Source organism: Plecotus auritus, assembly GCF_963455305.1.
Source record: "Plecotus auritus genome assembly, chromosome: 3".
Taxonomy (NCBI): domain Eukaryota; kingdom Metazoa; phylum Chordata; class Mammalia; order Chiroptera; family Vespertilionidae; genus Plecotus; species Plecotus auritus.
In genome coordinates, this window is record NC_137772.1 from 11,715,748 (window position 1) to 11,735,812 (window position 20,065).

Sequence of the window (20,065 nt, forward strand, 5' to 3'; positions counted from 1 at the left end):
CTTCACTTTCACGTCACATTTTATTTTAGTCAATGAATAAATTACTATGCTACAGATTCTACTTAAGCTCTGAAAGAAAACTCTGTAAAATTTTTGTTCCAAATTTTTATTTCAAAACAAATAACATATACTTGATTCAACACTGAATTTCAGTATTCGATGCAAGTGAAATTAAGAGTCTTTATAACTAAGTTCAAACATATAACAATTTAATTACACTTTAAATTCTATAATAAAAAAATCTAAATAAATCTGAAGTATAATGTTACATGCATTTTCAAAAACGTATGTATATAAGCCAAATATTTTCTAGTTGATTCCTAGGATTAAATTCTCACAGCAAAAATGTGTGATATAAATTTCAGGAATGTGAGCACCTGCCCTATCGCCCACTTCCCAGATGAGGTAGACATAGTATAGAAACAATTTTAGAAATTAGAGAAAGAAAATATACCAGGATGAGCTATCTCAGGATTTAAGATTATATAATCTATTAGAGGCCCAGTGCACGAAATTCGTGCACAGTGGGGGGGTGTCCCTCAGCCTGGCCTGTACCCTCTTGCAATCTGGGACTGCTGGCTCCTAAAAGCTCACCTGCCTGCCTGCCTGATCGCCCTTAACCCCTCTGCCTGCTGGCCTGATCACCCCTAACTGCTCTCCTGCTGGCCTGATCACCCTAACCACCTCTGCCTCGGCCCCCGCACCCAGGACCCGGGCTTCCCTCCCTCGGCCCCCGCACCCAGGACTCCACTGGCTTGGCCCAGGCTGGCCGCAGGCACCTGGGACCCTCGGCGACTTGGCCTGGGCCAGCCACAGGCACCTAGGACCCCCAGTGGCTCTGCCTGGGCCAGCCTCAGGAACCCGGAACTGCGGGCAGCTTCACCAGGGTCGGCCGCAGCCGCAGGCGCTCAGGACCGCAGGCAGCTTCGCCCGGGCCTGGCTTTGTCAGGGAGGATGTCCGGTCTAATTAGCATATTACCCTTTTATTAGTATAGATGTAAGATAATGTATACATGTATAGGTACATACTACCACTAAGAGCAATGGTTCAACATTTGCTAACGCAGGGTGATGCAACATAGCTGCCATAGATAGTGAAAATCAACTATATTTAAATGTGCGTACATATACATATAAGATATAGTCATCTGTTACACTGTATTTTGTTTATATATTAAATATAATAACTCCTTATATATGCAAACAATAATATAAGCAGAGCCATTTTAAAATGGAGCTGGGGCTTCCAGCCAGAGGAACTGCCTTGAACATCTTACACCTCAGAACTTGGAATGCTAAAAACAGGACAGAATAACCTGGGCCTAAGCAACCTCGTTTCTAGCAAAAGAACTGTTTGCAAAGGTAACAAGAAATCAGTTATTATGACTACCGGACTAGTAACTATTGGGCTGAAAATTAAAAACCTGGTTTAGAATCATTATCACTGTTACATTATCTGCACCAAAAGAAAAGCTTTCCTCATATACAGCTACTATGGCCTGGTGCACGGATTTGTACACATTGAAAGGAAATTAATTAGAAGAAATATTTTTTTCTCTCATTAAACTTTGTTATTTTAATGGGTCTCAAAATTCTGTGACAGATTTTTGGTCATGTTGTTTCCATTAAAAAGTACTGATTTTAAGAACTAATAACTTAAAAACTGCCACACACACAAAAGAACCAAATGGTCCACAAAACATTCTCCTTTCCTTCTGAAGGTTTTACGATGCATTGTAATCATTAACCAGTCTTTGACTATTAAACTTAAATGGCCAATTGAGACAAACAGTTCTGAGACCGTTCTTCCACCACTGATTAAGACTGGGGTGGCAGGTGTTGGGGATAATATTCATTTAGCCTTCTGAGCTTTCTGGGCAGACTTGGTGACTTTGCCAGCTCCAGCTGCCTTCTTGTCCACTGCTTTGATGACACCCACAGCAACTGTCTGTCTCATGTCACGAACAGCGAAACGGCCCAGAGGAGGGTAGTCAGAGAAGCTCTCAACACACATGGGCTTGCCAGGAATCATATCAACGATGGCAGCATCACCAGATTTCAAAAACTTGGGGCCATCTTCCAGCTTTTTCCCAGAACGATGATCAATCTTCTCCTTCAGCTCAGCAAATTTGCAAGCAATGTGAGCTGTGTGACAATCCAGCACAGGTGCATATCTAGCACTGATCTGGCCTGGGTGGTTCAGGATAATCACCTGAGCTGTGAAGCCAGCTGCTTCTATTGGTGGATCATTTTTGCTGTCACCAGCCACATTGCCACGGCGAACATCTTTGACAGACACGTTTTTGACGTTGAAGCCCACATTGTCCCCAAGAAGAGCTTCACTCAAAGCTTCATGGTGCATTTCAACAGACTTTACTTCAGTTGTAACATTGACTGGAGCAAAGGTGACCACCATGCCGGGCTTGAGAACACCAGTCTCCACTCTGCTCACAGGGACAGTACCAATACCACCAATTTTGTAGACATCCTGGAGGGGCAGACGCAGGGGCTTGTCAGTTGGACGAGTTGGTGGCAGGATGCAATCCAGAGCTTCAAGCAGTGTGGTTCCACTGGCATTGCCATCTTTACGTGTGACCTTCCATCCCTTGAACCAAGGCATATTAGCACTTGGCTCCAGCATGTTGTCACCATTCCAACCAGAAATTGGCACAAATGCTACTGTGTCAGGGTTGTAGCCAACTTTCTTAATGTAGGTGCTGACTTCTTTAACAATTTCCTCGTATCTTTTCTGGCTGTAGCGTGGCTCAGTGGAATCCATTTTGTTAACAACAACAATCAGCTGTTTCACACCCATTGTGTAAGCCCGAAGGGTATGCTCACAGGTCTGTCCATTCTTGGAGATGCCTGCTTCAAATTCACCAACACCAGCAGCAACAATCAGGACAGCACGGTCAGCCTGAGATGTGCCTGTAATCATGTTTTCGATGAAGTCTCTGTGCCCTGGTGCATCAATGATGGTCACATAATACTTGCTGGTCTCGAATTTCCACAGGGAGATATCAATGGTGATACCTCGCTCCCATTCGGCTTTCAGTTTATCCAAGACACAGGCATACTTGAAGGAGCCCTTCCCCATCTCAGCAGCCTCCTTCTCAAATTTCTCGATGGTTCTTTTGTCGATCCCACCACATTTGTAGATCAGATGGCCAGTAGTGGTAGACTTACCGGAATCTACGTGTCCAATGACGACAACGTTGATGTGAGTCTTTTCCTTTCCCATCTTGGGTTTGAGTTAATGGTGGTTTTCACGACACCTGTGTTCTGGCGGCAAACCCGTTGCGAAAAAGCTAGAAGAAATATTTTAATATCGCTATTCACCCTTTCTCTATAATAGAAGTGTCAGAGATGAAAGAAAATTAGTAAAATGTACATGAAAATAATATATAAATTGATTAATAAACAATAGCAACATGATATAACAACAAAGACATGATATTAAAACAACAAAAACATGATATAAAGACAACATTGATAAAAACAATGACTGATAAATTTAATAAACTTATTTTACTATCTCCCTGTATACCACATTAAGAGTAAAAACATTTTCAGAGTGTTTGACTAATTTCCCTTGTGATTAGGTATTTACAACTTTAATTTTAATGTTACATGCTCTTCGCAACATATAATTGACCATGTCCGAAAACGGGTTCAGTTAGGAATATCCCTACTCTGTCTAGAGTTTGTCCTTGTGATTTATTAATAGTCATCGCAAATGTGGCATCATAGAAAACTGTCTTCGAATTAATTTAAATGGGAGGCCAGTATCAGACGGGGACAAATCAATTCTTGGAATCAGAACAACCTCTCCTTCTGTAGATCCTGTTAATACTTCAGCTTTGATTATGTTAGGTCGCAATCTTTTGATAATAAATCTAGTACCATTACAAAGACCCCATTTACTATTAAGATTGGCACCAGCGAGAGGTTTATATGTATTGTACATGCACGAGTCAACGTTTATTTTTAAATTGCCAGTGCGTGTCATATGTACCGGCCGGTCAGTTGGTCGGATGGTCAGACAGATGGACAGTTGGTTACTTAGCCTTTTATATATATAAACTAGTGTCCTGGTGCATGGATTCATGCACATTGAAAGGAAATTAATTAGAAGAAATATTTTAATATTGCTATTCACATCTTGCTAATGAAAAGAAAATAGGATTCTACCAAGTCTCCTATCTACCTACTCCAGGACTTCTGTGAGGAGCAAATGAGATGAGGCATGGGAAAATGCTTCACAAACATTTGGTTAAATTGTAAAATGTTTGCACCTGGCTATAAAGAAAGTTGGGTTCCTGGGCTGGAGAAACTCCAAGGAGGCTAGTCACTAGGGAGAGGAAGTCAGGAGTTGCTATGTGACATCATTACCCAGCTCTCACAGCCACTATTTCTGGGCTGGGCTGGGCTGTGGGCTGCATTTTGCGCCATGGGGTCTCAGCAGCATTGGCTGCAACTTGGTGGGGTGTCACTCCGGGGTGGTGGGGGGGCCTGAGTCCCATTTGGGGGAAGCTGAGTGTTGGTTTGTCAGTGCCAGGTCCACAGTGACGTTTATTTTTAAATGGGCAGTGTGTGTCATGGCAGCTCCTGCATTTTCTGTCCCCTGGTGGTCAGTGCACGTCATAGCTTCTGGTCAGACGGACGGACACTTAGCCTTTTATATATATAGATAGACTGCCATCATTTCCAAATTGGAGTATTATTTGGGCTTCTTCCTGAATTAGTGATTACTGAATATCTATTCTTATAGATCTCAAATAAATGCTTGTTTGCCTCTCATTTTGAAAGGCCTTTCTATTTTTAGGTTAATATATATACATATATATTTATCAATTTATGTTATAAGTATTCTATTTATATATACAAGACTGGGTAAAATATATATACATAAAATTACTTATTTCCTATGCAAAATTATTCCCCCAAACAATGCTGTCATTTAAAAATAACATTCCTGCCCTAACCAGTTTGGCTCAGTGGATAGAGTGTTGGCCTGCGGACTGAAGGGTCCTAGGTTCAATTCTGGTCAAAAGCATGTACCTTGGTTGTGGGCACATCCCCAGTAGGGGGTGTGCAGGAGGCAGCTGATCGATGTTTCTCTCTTATTGATGTTTCTCTCTATCCCCCTCCCTTCATCTCTGTAAAAAATCAATAAAATATATTTTAAAAAATAAATAAAAATAACATTCCTTCACAATACAAATCTAGGAAATTTTTGTTTTTAGCTAATAATAATTTATATAACTACTAGGGGCCCGGTGCACGAAATTCGTGCATGGGGGTGTGTGTCCCTCAGCCCAGCTTGCACCCTCTCCAATCTGGGACCCCTCGAGGGTAGGATCGGGCCTAAATGTGCAGTTGGACATCCCTCTCACAATCCAGGACTTCTGGCTCCCAACTGCTTGCCTGCCTGCCTTCCTGATTGCCCCTAACCACTTCTGCCTGCCAGCCTGATCACCCCCTAACCACTCCACTGCCAACCTGATTGATGCCTAACTTCTCTCCTGCCAGCTTGTTTGCCCCTAACTGCCCTCCCCTGCAGGCCTGGTCACCCCTAACTACCCTCCCCTGCAGGCCTGGTCCCCCCCAGCTGCCCTCTCCTGCAGGCCTGGGTCCCCCCAATTGCCCTTCCCTGCAGGCCCGGTCTCCCCCAACTTCCCTTCTCTGCTTGCCTGGTCCCTCCCAACTGCCCTTCCCTGCTGGCCATCTTGTGGCGGCCATCTTGTGTCCACATGGGGGCAGCCATCTTTGACCACATGGGGGCAGCCATCTTTGACCACATGGGGGCAGCCATCTTGTGTGTTGGAGTGATGGTCAATTTGCATATTACTCTTTTATTAGATAAGATAGAGGCCTGGTGCACAGGTGGGAGCCAGCTGGTTTGCCCTGAAGGGTGTCCCAGATCAGGGTACGGGTTCCCTTGGGGCGTGGGGCTGCCTGTGGTGGTTTGCAGGCCAGCCATGCCCCCTGGCGACCCAAGTGGAGGCCCTGGTATCTGGGATTTATTTATCTTCTATAATTGAAACTTTGTAGCCTTGAGCTGAGCCAAGCCTCTTGCTTGCTCTGTGGCCACAGCCATTTTTGTTGGGATTTATTTATCTTCTATAATTGAAACTTTGTAGCCTTGAGTGGAGACCAAGGCAGGCCAAGGCTGCGAGAGCTTGGCTTCCTCCATCACCTGGGGCAACTCAAGCCTCCTGCTCTCTCCAGCTCCGTGGCTGCCACCATTTTTGTTGGGATTTATTTATCTTCTATAATTGAAACTTTGTAGCCTGGAGTGGAGGCCTGGGCTGGCCAGGGTGTGCGGAAAGCTTGGCTTCCTCCATTGCCAGGGAAACCCAAGTCTTCCTCCTGCTCTCTCCATGGCTGCAGCCATCTTGGTTGGGTTAATTTGCATACTTGCTCCTGATTGGCTGGTGGGCGTGGCTTGTGGGTGTAGCAGTGTGATGGTTAATTTGCATATTAATCTTTTATTAGATAGGATTCCTTCTTCCTCTTTTCCTCCCCCACCTCCCAAAACTTGTAGTTGTACACATTAGCTTGACTTGTAAAGAAAGCAAAATCTCAAAAGTATGCTTCTTTAGTTGTCTGTGAGAATTTTTCTCCATTTATAGTCTTTACTAGACCCTAAACCACAGGATCTAGTGAAACCATTTATAACCAACTTCCTAAAACACTGCCAATTGCACTCTATACTTTGAAAAGAAGCTATTTGTCAGTATATATTTCTTATCAAATTTAGTTTGTTGAGAGGGATGTCTGACTGCCTTGGGACAGTCCCAAGCAGTGGGACATCCCTTTGGGGTCCCAGATTGGAGAGGGTGCAGGCTGGGCTGAGGGACACACACCCCCATGCACAAATTTCATGCACTGGGCCTCTAGTTAGAATATAATATCTTGGGGATTGAGACTTTTCACATTCCCCTTCTAATGGCTCTATTAAAGATTGGAGGTAAAGAAAACTGGAATAAAAAATGTGAGGACTTTTAAACATCATGCAGAAAGCTTATCTTTAAATTTCTAAGAACACTGAACATGTTTTTGAATATCAGTTTGAAATTGTTTTTCTTCCAGCTATTAAAATTAGATTCTAAACAACTGGATTTAACCCAAAATTCTATTTCCATGTAATAGCAGTGGAACTGGACTTGATATTTGTTTAAGAAAGGGCTAGGTCTTTGTGTATTACCCATTCATTGGTTTATAGCCCTGAAATCAGAAAGTATATACAACAAAACGTTGCCACCCCAGCAAGAAAAAAAGAGTGTCGAGCGGAGTAGGTGTGGGGTGGAGAATTGTCACATCTGTCCTTGCAACTGCTGACAGTGACTGATTATTTGGAATGCAGTTGGCTCTGTGTTCCTGTTTGTCTCCTCTCACCAACCTCTACCTTCAAGGCCATTCAACCCAAGATTCACTTAGTCTCACCTCAGTTCCTATCTTAGTTATCTATTGCTTCCTAATAAATTACCATGACTCAGCGTCTTAAAGCAATGCACAATTATTATCCCACAGTTTCTATGGTCAGGAATCTGGATGCCACCTAGCTATGTTCTTTGCATCTCTCTCCCTGCAATGACAGTCTCAGCCAGAGAAGAGTTCTCATCAGAGGCTCTACTGGGAAAGACCCACCTCCAAGTTTGCATGGGTTTTGGCTGGTTGAGTGTTGTCAGACCGAGGGCCTTAGGTCCTTGCTTGCTCTTGGCTCCTTGCCACAGGGGCCTATTCACATGGCAGTTTACTTTATCAGAGCCAGCAAGGGAGAGTATTACAACAACACAGAAGTCAACACCTTATATAACACTAGAGGCCTGATGCACAAATTCATGCAAGGGCCTCTGCCGCAGCCTCCACCCACTGTGGCTTTGTCAGGAAGGAAGGACATCCGGAAGGATGTCCGGTCTAATTAGCATATTACACTTTTATTATTATAGACTAGAGGCCCGGTGCACAAAATTCATGCATGGGGGGGGGGGCGGTGTTGTCCCTCAGCCTGGCCTGCACCTCTCCAATCTGGGACCCCTCTGGCAATCTGGGACTGCTGGCTTCTAACCACTCACCTGCCGGCCTGATGCCTCTAACTGTTCTCCCCTGCTGGCCTGATCCCCCTAACTGTTCTCACCTGCCAGCCTAATCACCCCTAACCGCCTCTGCCTTGGCCCTGCCACCATGGCTTTGTCCAGAAGGACGTCTGGAAGATGTCTAGTCTAATTAGCATATTACCCTTTTACTAGTATAGATAATTATGGACGTGACATCCCATTGCCTTTGCTGTATTCTATTGATTAGAAACAAGTCACAGGTCACCATCCACACTAAGAGAAGATCACACCAGGGCATGAATAACACTAGGAGGCAGGGATTGGGAGCCTCTGAGCACCCATCTGCCACAATTCTGGCCCTGGATCAGTCTGTTTTTTGTTTCATATTTTGGTTTCCTGAGTGCTATGTCCCCACATTGTTCTTGATACTTAATTGCCTGCTAATTTGGCCTTTTATTTCCTGCACAAATACCTCCTTCATCCTTGCTAACCAAATGTTCTATATTTTGACTCCTTAATTGAATGACAGGTTTTCAAACTAATGCTCCTCGTGTACACTTACTAACTTCCTGCCACTGAATCTCCATCTATTAGCCTTCAAATGCTGGTTAGATGGCACCTCTGAAATTTAGTCTCGGTTTGTATCTTTGACTAGTAGTGCTTGAACCACATCTGTATTTACCTCCTAGATTAATGTCCGCTTTTCAGACCTAATGTTTGGAACGTATCTCTTTGTAGTGATTTCCTGAATAACCAACCCCAAGGCTTACTGTCATAGTGTAACTTTTGCCATCCTCCTGATCATTTAGATCTGCTGGTTTCCTGACTGTTACCTGTGTAGATCTGGTCCATGTCTGAGCTTGAGTTCTGATAGAGATTTACTTGTCATCAAAAACACTTCTCTCTCAGAAAGTCCTCCCCAGCTGAAGTTCCACATCTAATCATAAACACTTAAAGGAATTTAACAAAATACAAATAATCACTCATTGATGTGCAACCCTATACTGATGAAGAAAGGGGCTTTAATCCAGAGAAATATTTACTTTTCACAGTTGATATTTAACACCGGTAAACTACCTATTCTGGAGGTTTCATTTCATTAAATAGATCAGTCTAGAGAAAACAAAAAAAAGTTCTCTATTGATCTAACATTGTTTAAAAATGTATCTTCATTTAGATCACATGTTTATGGTCTTTCCTCTGCCTGAGATAACCTTGGGCATGACCCATTTTTGCCTGTCAGAACTCTGCCTGTATTTGAGGTCCTTGGAATGCTCTTTGATCACAGTAACCCAACATACAGTGAATCCTCTGTGTAAACCTCCAGACACAACACTCGCACTGCTCCTGGGTGTCTCATATTATTACTTTCATGCACTCCTTTTATGATCCTGCTGGGTTGTAAATGTCCCTACCCCAAAAACAATATCCTTCTTTTTAAATTTTCATTGAATTTATTGAGGGGATATTGGTTAATAAAATTATATAGGTATCACATGTACAATTCTATAATACATCATCTGTATATTCTACTGTGTTTTCACCTCAAGTCAAGTCTCCTTCCATCATTATTTAGAAAGACAATATCCATCTTACTCTTTTACTCAATGAGATCTGTTCAGTGTATCCCTGAGTGTTTTAGTTTTTCAATAAATATTTACTGTATTTCATTGCGTTGTAGTGTATGATATCTTTTCCATATTAATGAAGAGTCTTTCCCAAGATATATTTAGTATTTATACAAGGAATGTATTAATAGTCAAACTTTTATTATCATATGAATAGATAATATTTGCTTCTGGGGAGCAGCATTGGTAACTAACATTACACGTAGTTTTATTAACGATGATGTCTTTAAGTTAAAAGTATGGTAATATTTAGTAATTAATAATACTGGAAATAAACTCTGAAATGCATTTTTAAAAATAACTACCACAATTTTACATGTCGTAGGTAATAAAGGCATTTTTTTGTTTTGTCTTATATCTTTCTATTTTATTGCTTATTAACCTATCAGTTTTATTTTGACATATCTGCAACCTTCAAAACTAGTGTTGTATTTTGTATGTGGACACATTCATTAAAGGTATAATGCCATTTAAAATACCTTGAGTGTTTTAAACTGTCACAAACATGAACCTGGGAGTCAGGACCTTAAATACATAAGAATTATCTCTAAATAAGCAGTAAAGACTGTGAGCTTCACTGTGGGGACCTAGGAAACATTGGATGCCCCATCTGGGCTCCCATGTCAAGAAGAACTTATTTCCCACTGGCTGAGTTTGCTGCAGGAAGATGGTCCTCAGATGTCATTCTCTTTGAGGATTGTTTCAGCGGAAGAATACTGCTCCACTCAAACCATGTCTCCGTCCAGGCAGTCCACATCCAAGGTCTGAGCAGCATGGACCTGCACACTCACCACTTGGAGCATCTCTGAAAGTTCAACCTAGCTTCAGAGCTCTTGATGGGTTTGGCTAAGTCCTTCATTGGCACTTTATTTCTGCTCAATTTCTTCTTCCCAATTGTGCTTTCTTCTCCTCCTTGCACAAGTATTAATCCCTAAATTATTCTCTAATAAATACCGTGTTTGCTCATTTCCATCGCAGAGTCAACTTCACAAGAAACCCAACTTGCAACAAACACAAAAATGCTCTTGGTAAGAGACAGAATTTCCACAAAAAGATAAAATTATGATTCTTTGTTGTTTCTGCCTAGGGAAGTTTTTGTTAGTTTGTTAGTTTGTTTTGCTTTCCCCCTTCACCCTGTCCCCCAATCATCGGTACTACTGACATTATGGGTCAGGTAATAACTTCTCATGGGCGCTGCCCTGTGCACTGTAGGATGTTGAGCAGAACCTCTGGCCTCAACCACTAGATGCCAGTAGCACATACACACACAAACACCAACAGTCTTCAGACATTGTCAGTGTCCCCTGGAGGGCAAAACTCTTCTGTTGAGAACCACTGCCCTAGAGGTAATTTTCTAATGAGGGACAGTAGGAAAATAAAAATCAATGGAAGAAAGGTGGTGTCATCCAGACAGTAGCTGGTCAGGTAGCTTTCTGGCATAGGCTGTGATAGACACCTCCCTCTTCCCCCTCATCCCTATTCTGTCCCCATCACTGGATTAGTAATTAAGAGTCAAGATTCTACAATTCGGAACTAGGGGTCAACGGATATGTTTCCTTTCATGCATTATAATATCTATAGTATCTCTAATCACATGTTTAATGTTTATAGGATTCTTTATGTATAGGCTCCTAAAAGGTGCCAAATTCTCTATAGTTCTTGATGGAAAGAAGAATTCTTAAATTCCATAAAGAAGCTGTAAGTTTTAGTTTTAGTGTTTATTTCTCCCCCTCCAAATCCTTAAAAGTGGCAGTGTTCTTAAAGGATTTCCTGATCTGCTTTAAACGTCTTGAGTATCTATTTAAGTAATAGAGACACTGCCTCCACTTATAATCTCTTCAATTGCAGGGAAGGCTATGATATGGAAATTCTAGGGAATTTCCCCAACTCTTAAATTCTTCAGTATACACAAAAGCTGGAGTCGGGGTGACGGGAGACCTATAATTGAGGAGGGAAAGGATCAGAGACATATGGGGACTAGCATAAAAAGACTATACATCTTTAAAACATCTCTTTGTCTTTTGTAGGTCTGGTGTCTTTTCAACTTGTAAGTTGCAATATATTTAACGAACTTCTGATCACCAAGTGCTCCACTCAGCTCTGCTATTGTCATGTGTTGTTACCAACCTAATCCTTTTTTTAAAAAGTCCAAGAAGGATGTGCTTTTATATATGTGTGTGTGTGCCAAGAAAGGGTTGTATGCAGAAGAAATGGCTGCTTCTCAATGCTATCTTTAAGCATTGTTTGTATTTTGGGATCTAAGATTTTCTTTTTGTTTTGTTTTGTTTTTGCTTTTGTTTGTTTTTTGTTACTGTTTGTTTTTTTTTAATTTCTTTATTGATTAAGGTCCTTATTCCCCCATTCCCCCCCACCTCCCATTCATGATCCCACCCCTCTGTTGTCTGTGTCCATTGATTAGGCTTATATGATGCATATAAGTCCTTTGGTTGATCTCTCCCCCTTACCCCCACCTCCCCTACCTTCCCTGAGGTTTGACGTTCTGATTGATGTTTCTCTGTCTCTGGATCTATTTTTGTTCATCAGTTTATGTTGTTCATTATATTCCACAAATGAGTGAGATAATGTGATATTTATCTTTCTCTGACTGTCTAATTTCACTTAGCATAATGCTCTCCATCTCCATCCATGTTGTTGCAAATGGTAAGTAGAGGTGTTCTCTCTTTTCCGCGTCCAGCACGGAAAAGGAACAGGTCCGATTCTGAGTGGAGGAGCTGGGGATTAAGAAATAAAAAAAAGAAAGAGACCAGATAGAAAGATAGAAACAAAGCTGAGAGCCAGGTGGGACGCCATCCTCTCTGATGGAGAGGCAGCGACCCCGGAGCCCACGCAGCACATTTATTTTATACCCCCAGATACCAGGAAGTATCACCAAAACTTAGGATCAAAGGAGCTTATTTGCATTCTTGAGTAGGCCCTAGTATTCCTAGTGCTTGCCTGGATTTACATATCAAAGCCCGCTCCCCAGCACCTGGACAAAGGTAAAAAGTCAGTACTGATAACGCCCCCCACCTCTTTGGGGCTCTGCCAGTCGCCTCGGGCTCAGCTGACAACAATTTAAAGAAATGCCCATGTGCCTTCCCAGGCAGCCCTCTACATCTCACCCTTTTTTTGTTTTTAAGCTACTATAATAAAGTAAAATTTAAACATTAAGAATAAAGATCTATTATTAAAACAATTACAAACAATGCCAATGCAAAAACTAAACTACATATATGTTATCATTTGCAAAACTTGAACGTCAAGAGCAAAAGTCTGGCTATAAAATAATAACAAAACAATGCTAAAGCAAAACAACAATATGAGAGAAATCAAAACTATAGACATGTTAACATTTTTTGCTATTAAATGAAAGAAAGTCTCTTTTGCTGCTGGTGTATATTCACTCAGAGTCCTAGGACTTGGCTCCGCAAGGCTTTGCAGAAGACTGGCAGCTAACAGATGCTATCATAAGCAGGAACATGGTTGAAGAAGTAGCTTCAACTTCTTGCTTTTCCACAATCTGTTGCACTTCAGTCGTTAACTTCTTCAGATGACCCTATATTGGCACCTCAGTCCCTTGCGTAGCTTTCAGTTTTCTTCTTCCACTTTGCTGTCATGGGGGCAGTACTTAGTCCTTTTGAGTGAAGGGACACAGGAGCTTGTCTGGGTCCACTGTGGTGACACATGTAACGCTCTGGCACCCAAAATGGATGTGCTGCTCCTTCTGGAAAGATATAAAACACAACCTCTTCCCCACATTACTACTGAATGTAATAAAACTCTTGTCTGGTTTGTGCTTCCTTCCACCTAGCTAACTCGGTGGAGGCTATTGTATAGGAGGCCTGATGCCTTTCAGCTGCTGTACGTTCCTCTGCATCACAATTCAAAAATTTTAAAGTATAAAGAGCATGACTGAGTTTGTTTTGAGGTGACACATAACATCCGTCTCCCCCTTTTTGTTTTAGTAATTGCATTTTAAGAGTACGATTGGCTCTTTCTACTATTGAGTGATATTCATTTTGCCAGATTTGATTAGGTTTAAGTCCTGGGGGATTTACCCCTAAAGTTGACACAGAGAGGTGGATAACACACTGAAGACATTGCTTCCAATAAAACATGGAAATTGTCATTCTCAAATAACATTTTGAAGGCTGAAAAATAAATGAAAAAGTTCCTTTGAATTAGTGTGCCCTATAGTAGCTGTTTTAATAATTTTGGCCATACTTACCACATAAGCACTATCACTATAGGTTGATGGGCTCCATAGCAAAATCTGTTAAGGCATAAATAAGATCTTGTATTTCTACTGAAATATAAGGGGTTTGAAGGACCTTTGCTCCCCTGCTGCAGTAGATCCAGCCTTTCCAGAACTGGATCCATCTGTAAAAATGGTTAATGCCTGAGGTATAAGATCCCTTTTAATGTGGCAGCTAATACCATTCCCTGTGTTAGAAATAAGGCAATCCCCCCAAGTCAGGGGTCCTGGTAACACAAAACATCAAACATTTTGACTTCTATGCAGAAGGGTATGCACACATGGTCTGGAAGCGTGCACACCGACTTTTCTTTGCCCTTGGTCCTGGGCAACCTGCAGCAATGTACAGCTGCTGACTACTAGCATGGCAAGGTGTCTTTATTTCTGGACTGTTTTTCTTCTGTTCGTGGGGGCCACTACTTATTCTGTGGCCTGAACAGTCCTATTAGGTCCTCTCTGGGATCTGTTGTTGCAGGAATCCATATGGACTTTTCTGGAAATATACAAACATATTCTCGACTTAAGGTTAATAAAGAAATCTTTTCTATAAATTTTACTTGGGATCCTTTTTATTTTTTGCCCAAACGATTTTCCTTTGGCCTATTTTGATACCATGTATGTTTTTCATTGGTGTCTTGCTGTTAGCATTACAAATGAAAATGAAAATTTTTTGAAGTAAAAATTTTCTAGATGTAATTTACTTACAGAATATTTTTCCTTACATGCTATTTTTCCACTATCCCCCCTTTTTTTGATTAATGGAGGCTTTTGAAAAAATTTTTTTATAAATCTTGGTTAATACTTTAGGTACAGCCTCTTGTACAATTAAATTTTCTTCAATACTGTCAATTTTAATACTTTAACAACAATTTTAGTTTACTCTGTAAAATTTAATGGAAAGGATTATATGCATCCTTGAGAAAGCCCTGAGCACTCCTAGATTTAGGTTAGATTTAGATATAGGGCAGTCACCATTAGCCACTTCTCTGTTGCTTGGGTCTCAATATGAGCTGGGTCTCTAGTATGTAGCTGGATCTCAATCTGAGCTGGGCTGTTACCTGGGTCCCGATCTGAGCTGGGCGTGGGAAGCGCGAAGCAGCCATGGGGGCAGGAGACGTCCCTCAGAAGGGGCAAGGATTCAAGCCCCTGCAAGGCTGGGGGGGGTGAGGGTCTGTGCCCCACCTCTGTTGATCCCCAAGTTCTCTCCTGATGGCCCCTCTGCGACTGTGCCTGTCTTAGGTTGTTCCTTCCCTGAGGAATCTTACCCGTCTCTGGCTAACCAGCCATCCTCCGGGGCCAAGCAGGGTGATGTGAGGTTCAGTTCTGTCTCCTTGGTTGTCTATGCCCCCGTGGCCTCCACGCCCAGCACCTGCCTTGGGATCCCCTCGCCTGCTGGCGGGGTCCCGGCACTGATCACATATCTTGGGGAACCCAGGTTTCTTCTCCAGAGAAGGCCCAGCTCATGCCATTGGGACAGAGACAGATCCATGGTACCAGCCATCACGAGGCTTTTAACCTCAGCATAAACAGAAAGGTCAGGCAACAGCTGTGGGAGGGTCCCTCTTGTCAAAAAGGCCAGTATAGAATGCTCAAGTGCCTTCCCACGGAGGCCTTAATTCCTTTCTGGAAGGGATTAAATCCTTTCATGTCCTTTTTTAAATTGCTGCCTAACATGCAAAGAATTAGTTTGTAAGTTTACTCGGGACAATTGTACAACACGCTGTTGTAAAACATCAAAAATTATAATGACATTGTAGAATAATATCATGTAAGGATATTCTTTGCTCTAGGTCATGGCAATTCAATTTAAAACTGGCTGGCAATTTCTTTTTGTATAGACAAGGTCTTACATTTCTGCACCTCTCAAATTTCTCCTTTTTTATTAAGCTGGAATTTTATTTTTTTTAAGAGTATCCCCATTAGCTAATTTGCATATACAGAGGGATCATGGGAAGCCTTCAGTAACTTTCTTAGAATACTTAATCAAATTGCTTACAAAGACATTGGCTTATTCCAAAGGAAAGGGTTGGCCCCTATGGCTTCCAAGGAGACCAGCAAGCCATGTGGCCATCATGGCGGCTCTCTAATCAGTTCTTTTAAAATACAATCAAAATCACATTGCAGACAAACAGAAATCTCACTAGCTGTTTCTGATCTTTACAAAATTATTAGCTCTTCATTTAGCTGAAAACCTTGATTATAATTTAATAAGCTAATTTATTTAAGTAATTAAAGTAGGTATCTTCATTTAAAAATAAAGCAAATTTACATCTGATTCACAAGCCGAAAATGTTGCCCCGCCTCTAGCTTAATTAAGAATGCAGGCGGTTACCAGTCAGGTGGTAAATGGTGGCTTCTAATCTGTTCTTAAATTTTACTTGGATTTAATTACTTATAAAAACATTGGCTTCTTATGTAACTTAATTGATTATAATATAAAAGTTAATTTATAAGTTAACTTAAGTAGGTATCTTTAATTAAAAGCAAAGAAACTTATTCAGTAAAACTTATAGGTCTGATACTTATTGGTCTGATTTAAAAGCATAAACACTGTTCTATCCCAGCCCATTCAAAATGCAGGCTGTTTGGAATTTTTGTCTTTTTTGAAATTTTATTGCTGTTGAAAATTTTGGTTATATTTAAGAAATATATTGATTTTGTCCTTCTTAGAGGCGAAAACCTTTATAATATTTAATATATATATATATAAAATATATTATTTAATTTTTATTTGATAAAGCTTTCCATGTGATTTCAAGTATATTAGATTGGTTAAATTTAAAAATATTTCTTTGAAGAGAGAACAGACTTTTGAAAAACATTTCAGGGCCCATGAAATGTCCAAAAGTTACTCTCAAAACCTTGAAATATACTTGGAAAGATCAAATATATATATTTTTATATATATGTTTTAAAGATTATATACTTAAATTATCTTAAAGAATATCAAATCTATACTGAATCACAGAATTAATCCTCTTTTTAAAATCAGATCAATAAGTAATATTTTTTGAATTCCTAATTATCAGAGAAAACAGTATTTTATTTTCTCAAAAACATGTTTTTATATTTTAGGCATTTAATTACCACATTTATATAATTTCTCCCAATTTAATTTGAACCTTGAAATTTTAGAGCTGGCAAGTCAAATATTTAGTAATTCTTTATTAATAACCCTTTATACTTTTAAGAATATATTTCAAAATCCAATAATTAACTTTAAATGGACCATGTTTTTTCTGCCCGGGGCAATTGAGAAGCAAACTTGTAGGTATTCAAATGTAAAATGTCCTTTAAAGAATGGCTACTGGCAGAAAGCTGATTTCAAAGGAGCCACTTTTTATTTAAGAGTTTGCCACTAAAGGAAAATCTTTTAGGCTACCAAAACAGGTTTTTGGCCTAGCCGCTTGACCTTTTCAGGCAAGGGCGGCTAGCAAACCTGTAGCCTTTAAATGCAAATTATCATTCTTTAAAGATGGCTGCTGGCGGGAACTGGTCTACCTGTTTTTTTCTGGGGGAAGGGCGTCTACCCCTTCCTCCATTAACAAAGGGCGTTAGCTTTAAAACCTTTTCATGGCGAGAAAAGAGACCTTAAACGTTCAGAGCTTCAAATTTTAGGTAGCAAATTAAATACTTAGCATTTCTCAAATCAATTAATACTTTTACATTTTTTTAAGGATACATTTCAAACGAAATATAAGGCATATTCAATTAATAGATTAACTTCTGTCCTCTAGACTTCATACTAGGCATACTCAGATCAACATTTCAGTATTATATCATTTCAGTACATTTATATCTAAGTTTTTATCATTTGATTTAGTAAACTTCCAAGTTCTTTTAAGTTTCCAACCGATAGGCCTGGCCCAGCAGCTAACTTTCAAAATGGTCACAATTTTCCTGCTGGGGAAGTCAAGAAGCAAACCGGTAGCTATTCACATGTAAACTTGCTATCTACTTCCTGCTGGTTACATACCTCTGGGCGGGAAGTTTTAAAAGAGCTATTTTAGATTGCCTTGGGAAGCTAGCCTGTATTTTTTTCTCTGTTCATATCCGCCATCTTTCTTAGGCTAAAAACAGTCTCAGGTTTTTATTCTGTACACAGTAAAAGGTTAAGCTCAGCTCAAAAACTCTATCTAAAATGTCCAAATACTGGACAGTTGGGCGCACTGTGTCTTTAAACTGGCCTTTCCCTTTACATGTGCATAGAAATCCCCGACGCATTTATGAATTTGTAGAAGCTTTAAGTCACTAGTTGGAAAAAAAAATGGCGAAGATGAGGCCTTTTAAAATGGCCTTCTCGGGGAGTGGCATCCATATCGGATTGCCACGTGTCTCCCTTCCCCCACCTCCTTTCTTTGGGGGGAAAATTCAGTGATGGTCTGGCGTCTACTGTTTTTATTTTATTTATTTTTTCAATTTTTATTTATTTTTATTTTTTAAGGAAAGAAAAAGTTTTTTTTTTTAAGATAAAGAATTATTGGCAGTTGCTGAGAAATTCCTTTAATCCTTTCTACTAATACAAGTAGTTTGAGCCTCCAACAAAATGAAAGGCCGTGGCCACATTCGGCTTAGACATTCTTAAACTCTCCTGTGCTGAATCAAGAATTAAAATAGGAACAGGAATTTTCTCTGGACCTTCTGTTGAGTATTGGTCACGCAACTGCTTTCTGACCTTTTCCCACGATTCATCAACAAAACTTAAGAAAGAAATCAAGAATCTGACTACGCTTAACAGAGCATCTTTGAGCTTTGAGCATAGTTTTAACATTTGAGGATTACCCATATTTTACACCTAGCTAATTCATTTCAATTCACAACAATCCACTCCTCTTCTTACCTTATTCCTTTAATCTGTGGTGCGCACACTTCTAGGAGTGACCCCCTCGCTTCTTGCCTCCGTACTCAGTCCCTGTTCCGGGGCGCCAAATATAGAGGTGTTCTCTCTTTTCCGCGTCCAGCACGGAAAAGGAACAGGTCCGATTCTGAGTGGAGGAGCTGGGGATTAAGAAATAAAAAAAAAGAAAGAGACCAGATAGAAAGATAGAAACAAAGCTGGGAGCCAGGTGGGACGCCATCCTCTCTGATGGAGAGGCAGCGACCCCGGAGCCCACGCAGCACATTTATTTTATACCCCCAGATACCAGGAAGTATCACCAAAACTTAGGATCAAAGGAGCTTATTTGCATTCTTGAGTAGGCCCTAGTATTCCTAGTGCTTGCCTGGATTTACATATCAAAGCCCGCTCCCCAGCACCTGGACAAAGGTAAAAAGTCAGTACTGATAACGCCCCCCACCTCTTTGGGGCTCTGCCAGTCGCCTCGGGCTCAGCTGACAACAATTTAAAGAAATGCCCATGTGCCTTCCCAGGCAGCCCTCTACAGTAAGAACTCCTCCTTTTTTACCGCAGTGTAGTATTCCATTGTGTAGATGTACCACAGTTTTAATACACTCATCTGCTGATGGGCACTTTGGCTGTTTCCAAATCTTAGCTATGGTGAATTGTGCTGCTATGAACATAGGGGTGCATATATCCTTTCTGATTGGTGTTTCTAGTTTCTTGGGATATATTCCTAGAAGTCGGATCACTGGGTCAAATGGGAGTTCCATTTTTAATTTTTTGAGGAAACTCCATACTGTTCTCCATAGTGGCTGCACCAGTCTGGATTCCCAACAGCAGTGCACAAGGGTTCCTTTTTCTCCGCATCCTCGCCAGCACTTGTCATTTGTTGATTTGTTGATAATAGCCATTCTGACAGGTGTGAGATGGTACCACATTGTTGTTTTGATTTGCTTCTCTCTGTGACTTTGAGTAGGTTTTCATATGTCTCTTGGCCTTCCTTCTGTCTTCTTTCGAAAAGTGTCTATTTAGATCAGTTGCCCATTTTTTGATTGGGTTGTTTATCTTCTTTTTGTTAAGCTGCATGAGTTCCCTGTAAATGTTGGAGATTAAACACTTATCGTTGATATCATTGGCAAGTATGTTCTCCCATGCAGTGGGCTTTCTTGTTGTTTTATTGATGGTTTCTTTTGCTGTGCAAAAGCTTTTTATTTTGATGTAGTCCCATTTGTTTATTTTCCATTGCCCTAGTAGAAGTATCAGTGAAGAAATTGCTTCG

At 40.8% G+C, this 20,065-nt stretch overlaps 1 protein-coding gene across 1 annotated transcript; it reads right to left on the reverse strand.

The window, feature by feature from the left end:
- Positions 1 to 1,563: 1,563 nt before the first annotated feature.
- On the reverse strand, positions 1,564 to 3,288 carry LOC308243605 (elongation factor 1-alpha 1-like). Its single transcript, XM_080659271.1, has one exon. It carries the CDS (start codon positions 3,239 to 3,241, stop codon positions 1,853 to 1,855), a length of 1,389 nt encoding a protein of 462 aa, XP_080515397.1. The 5' UTR covers positions 3,242 to 3,288; the 3' UTR covers positions 1,564 to 1,852.
- Positions 3,289 to 20,065: the final 16,777 nt, after the last annotated feature.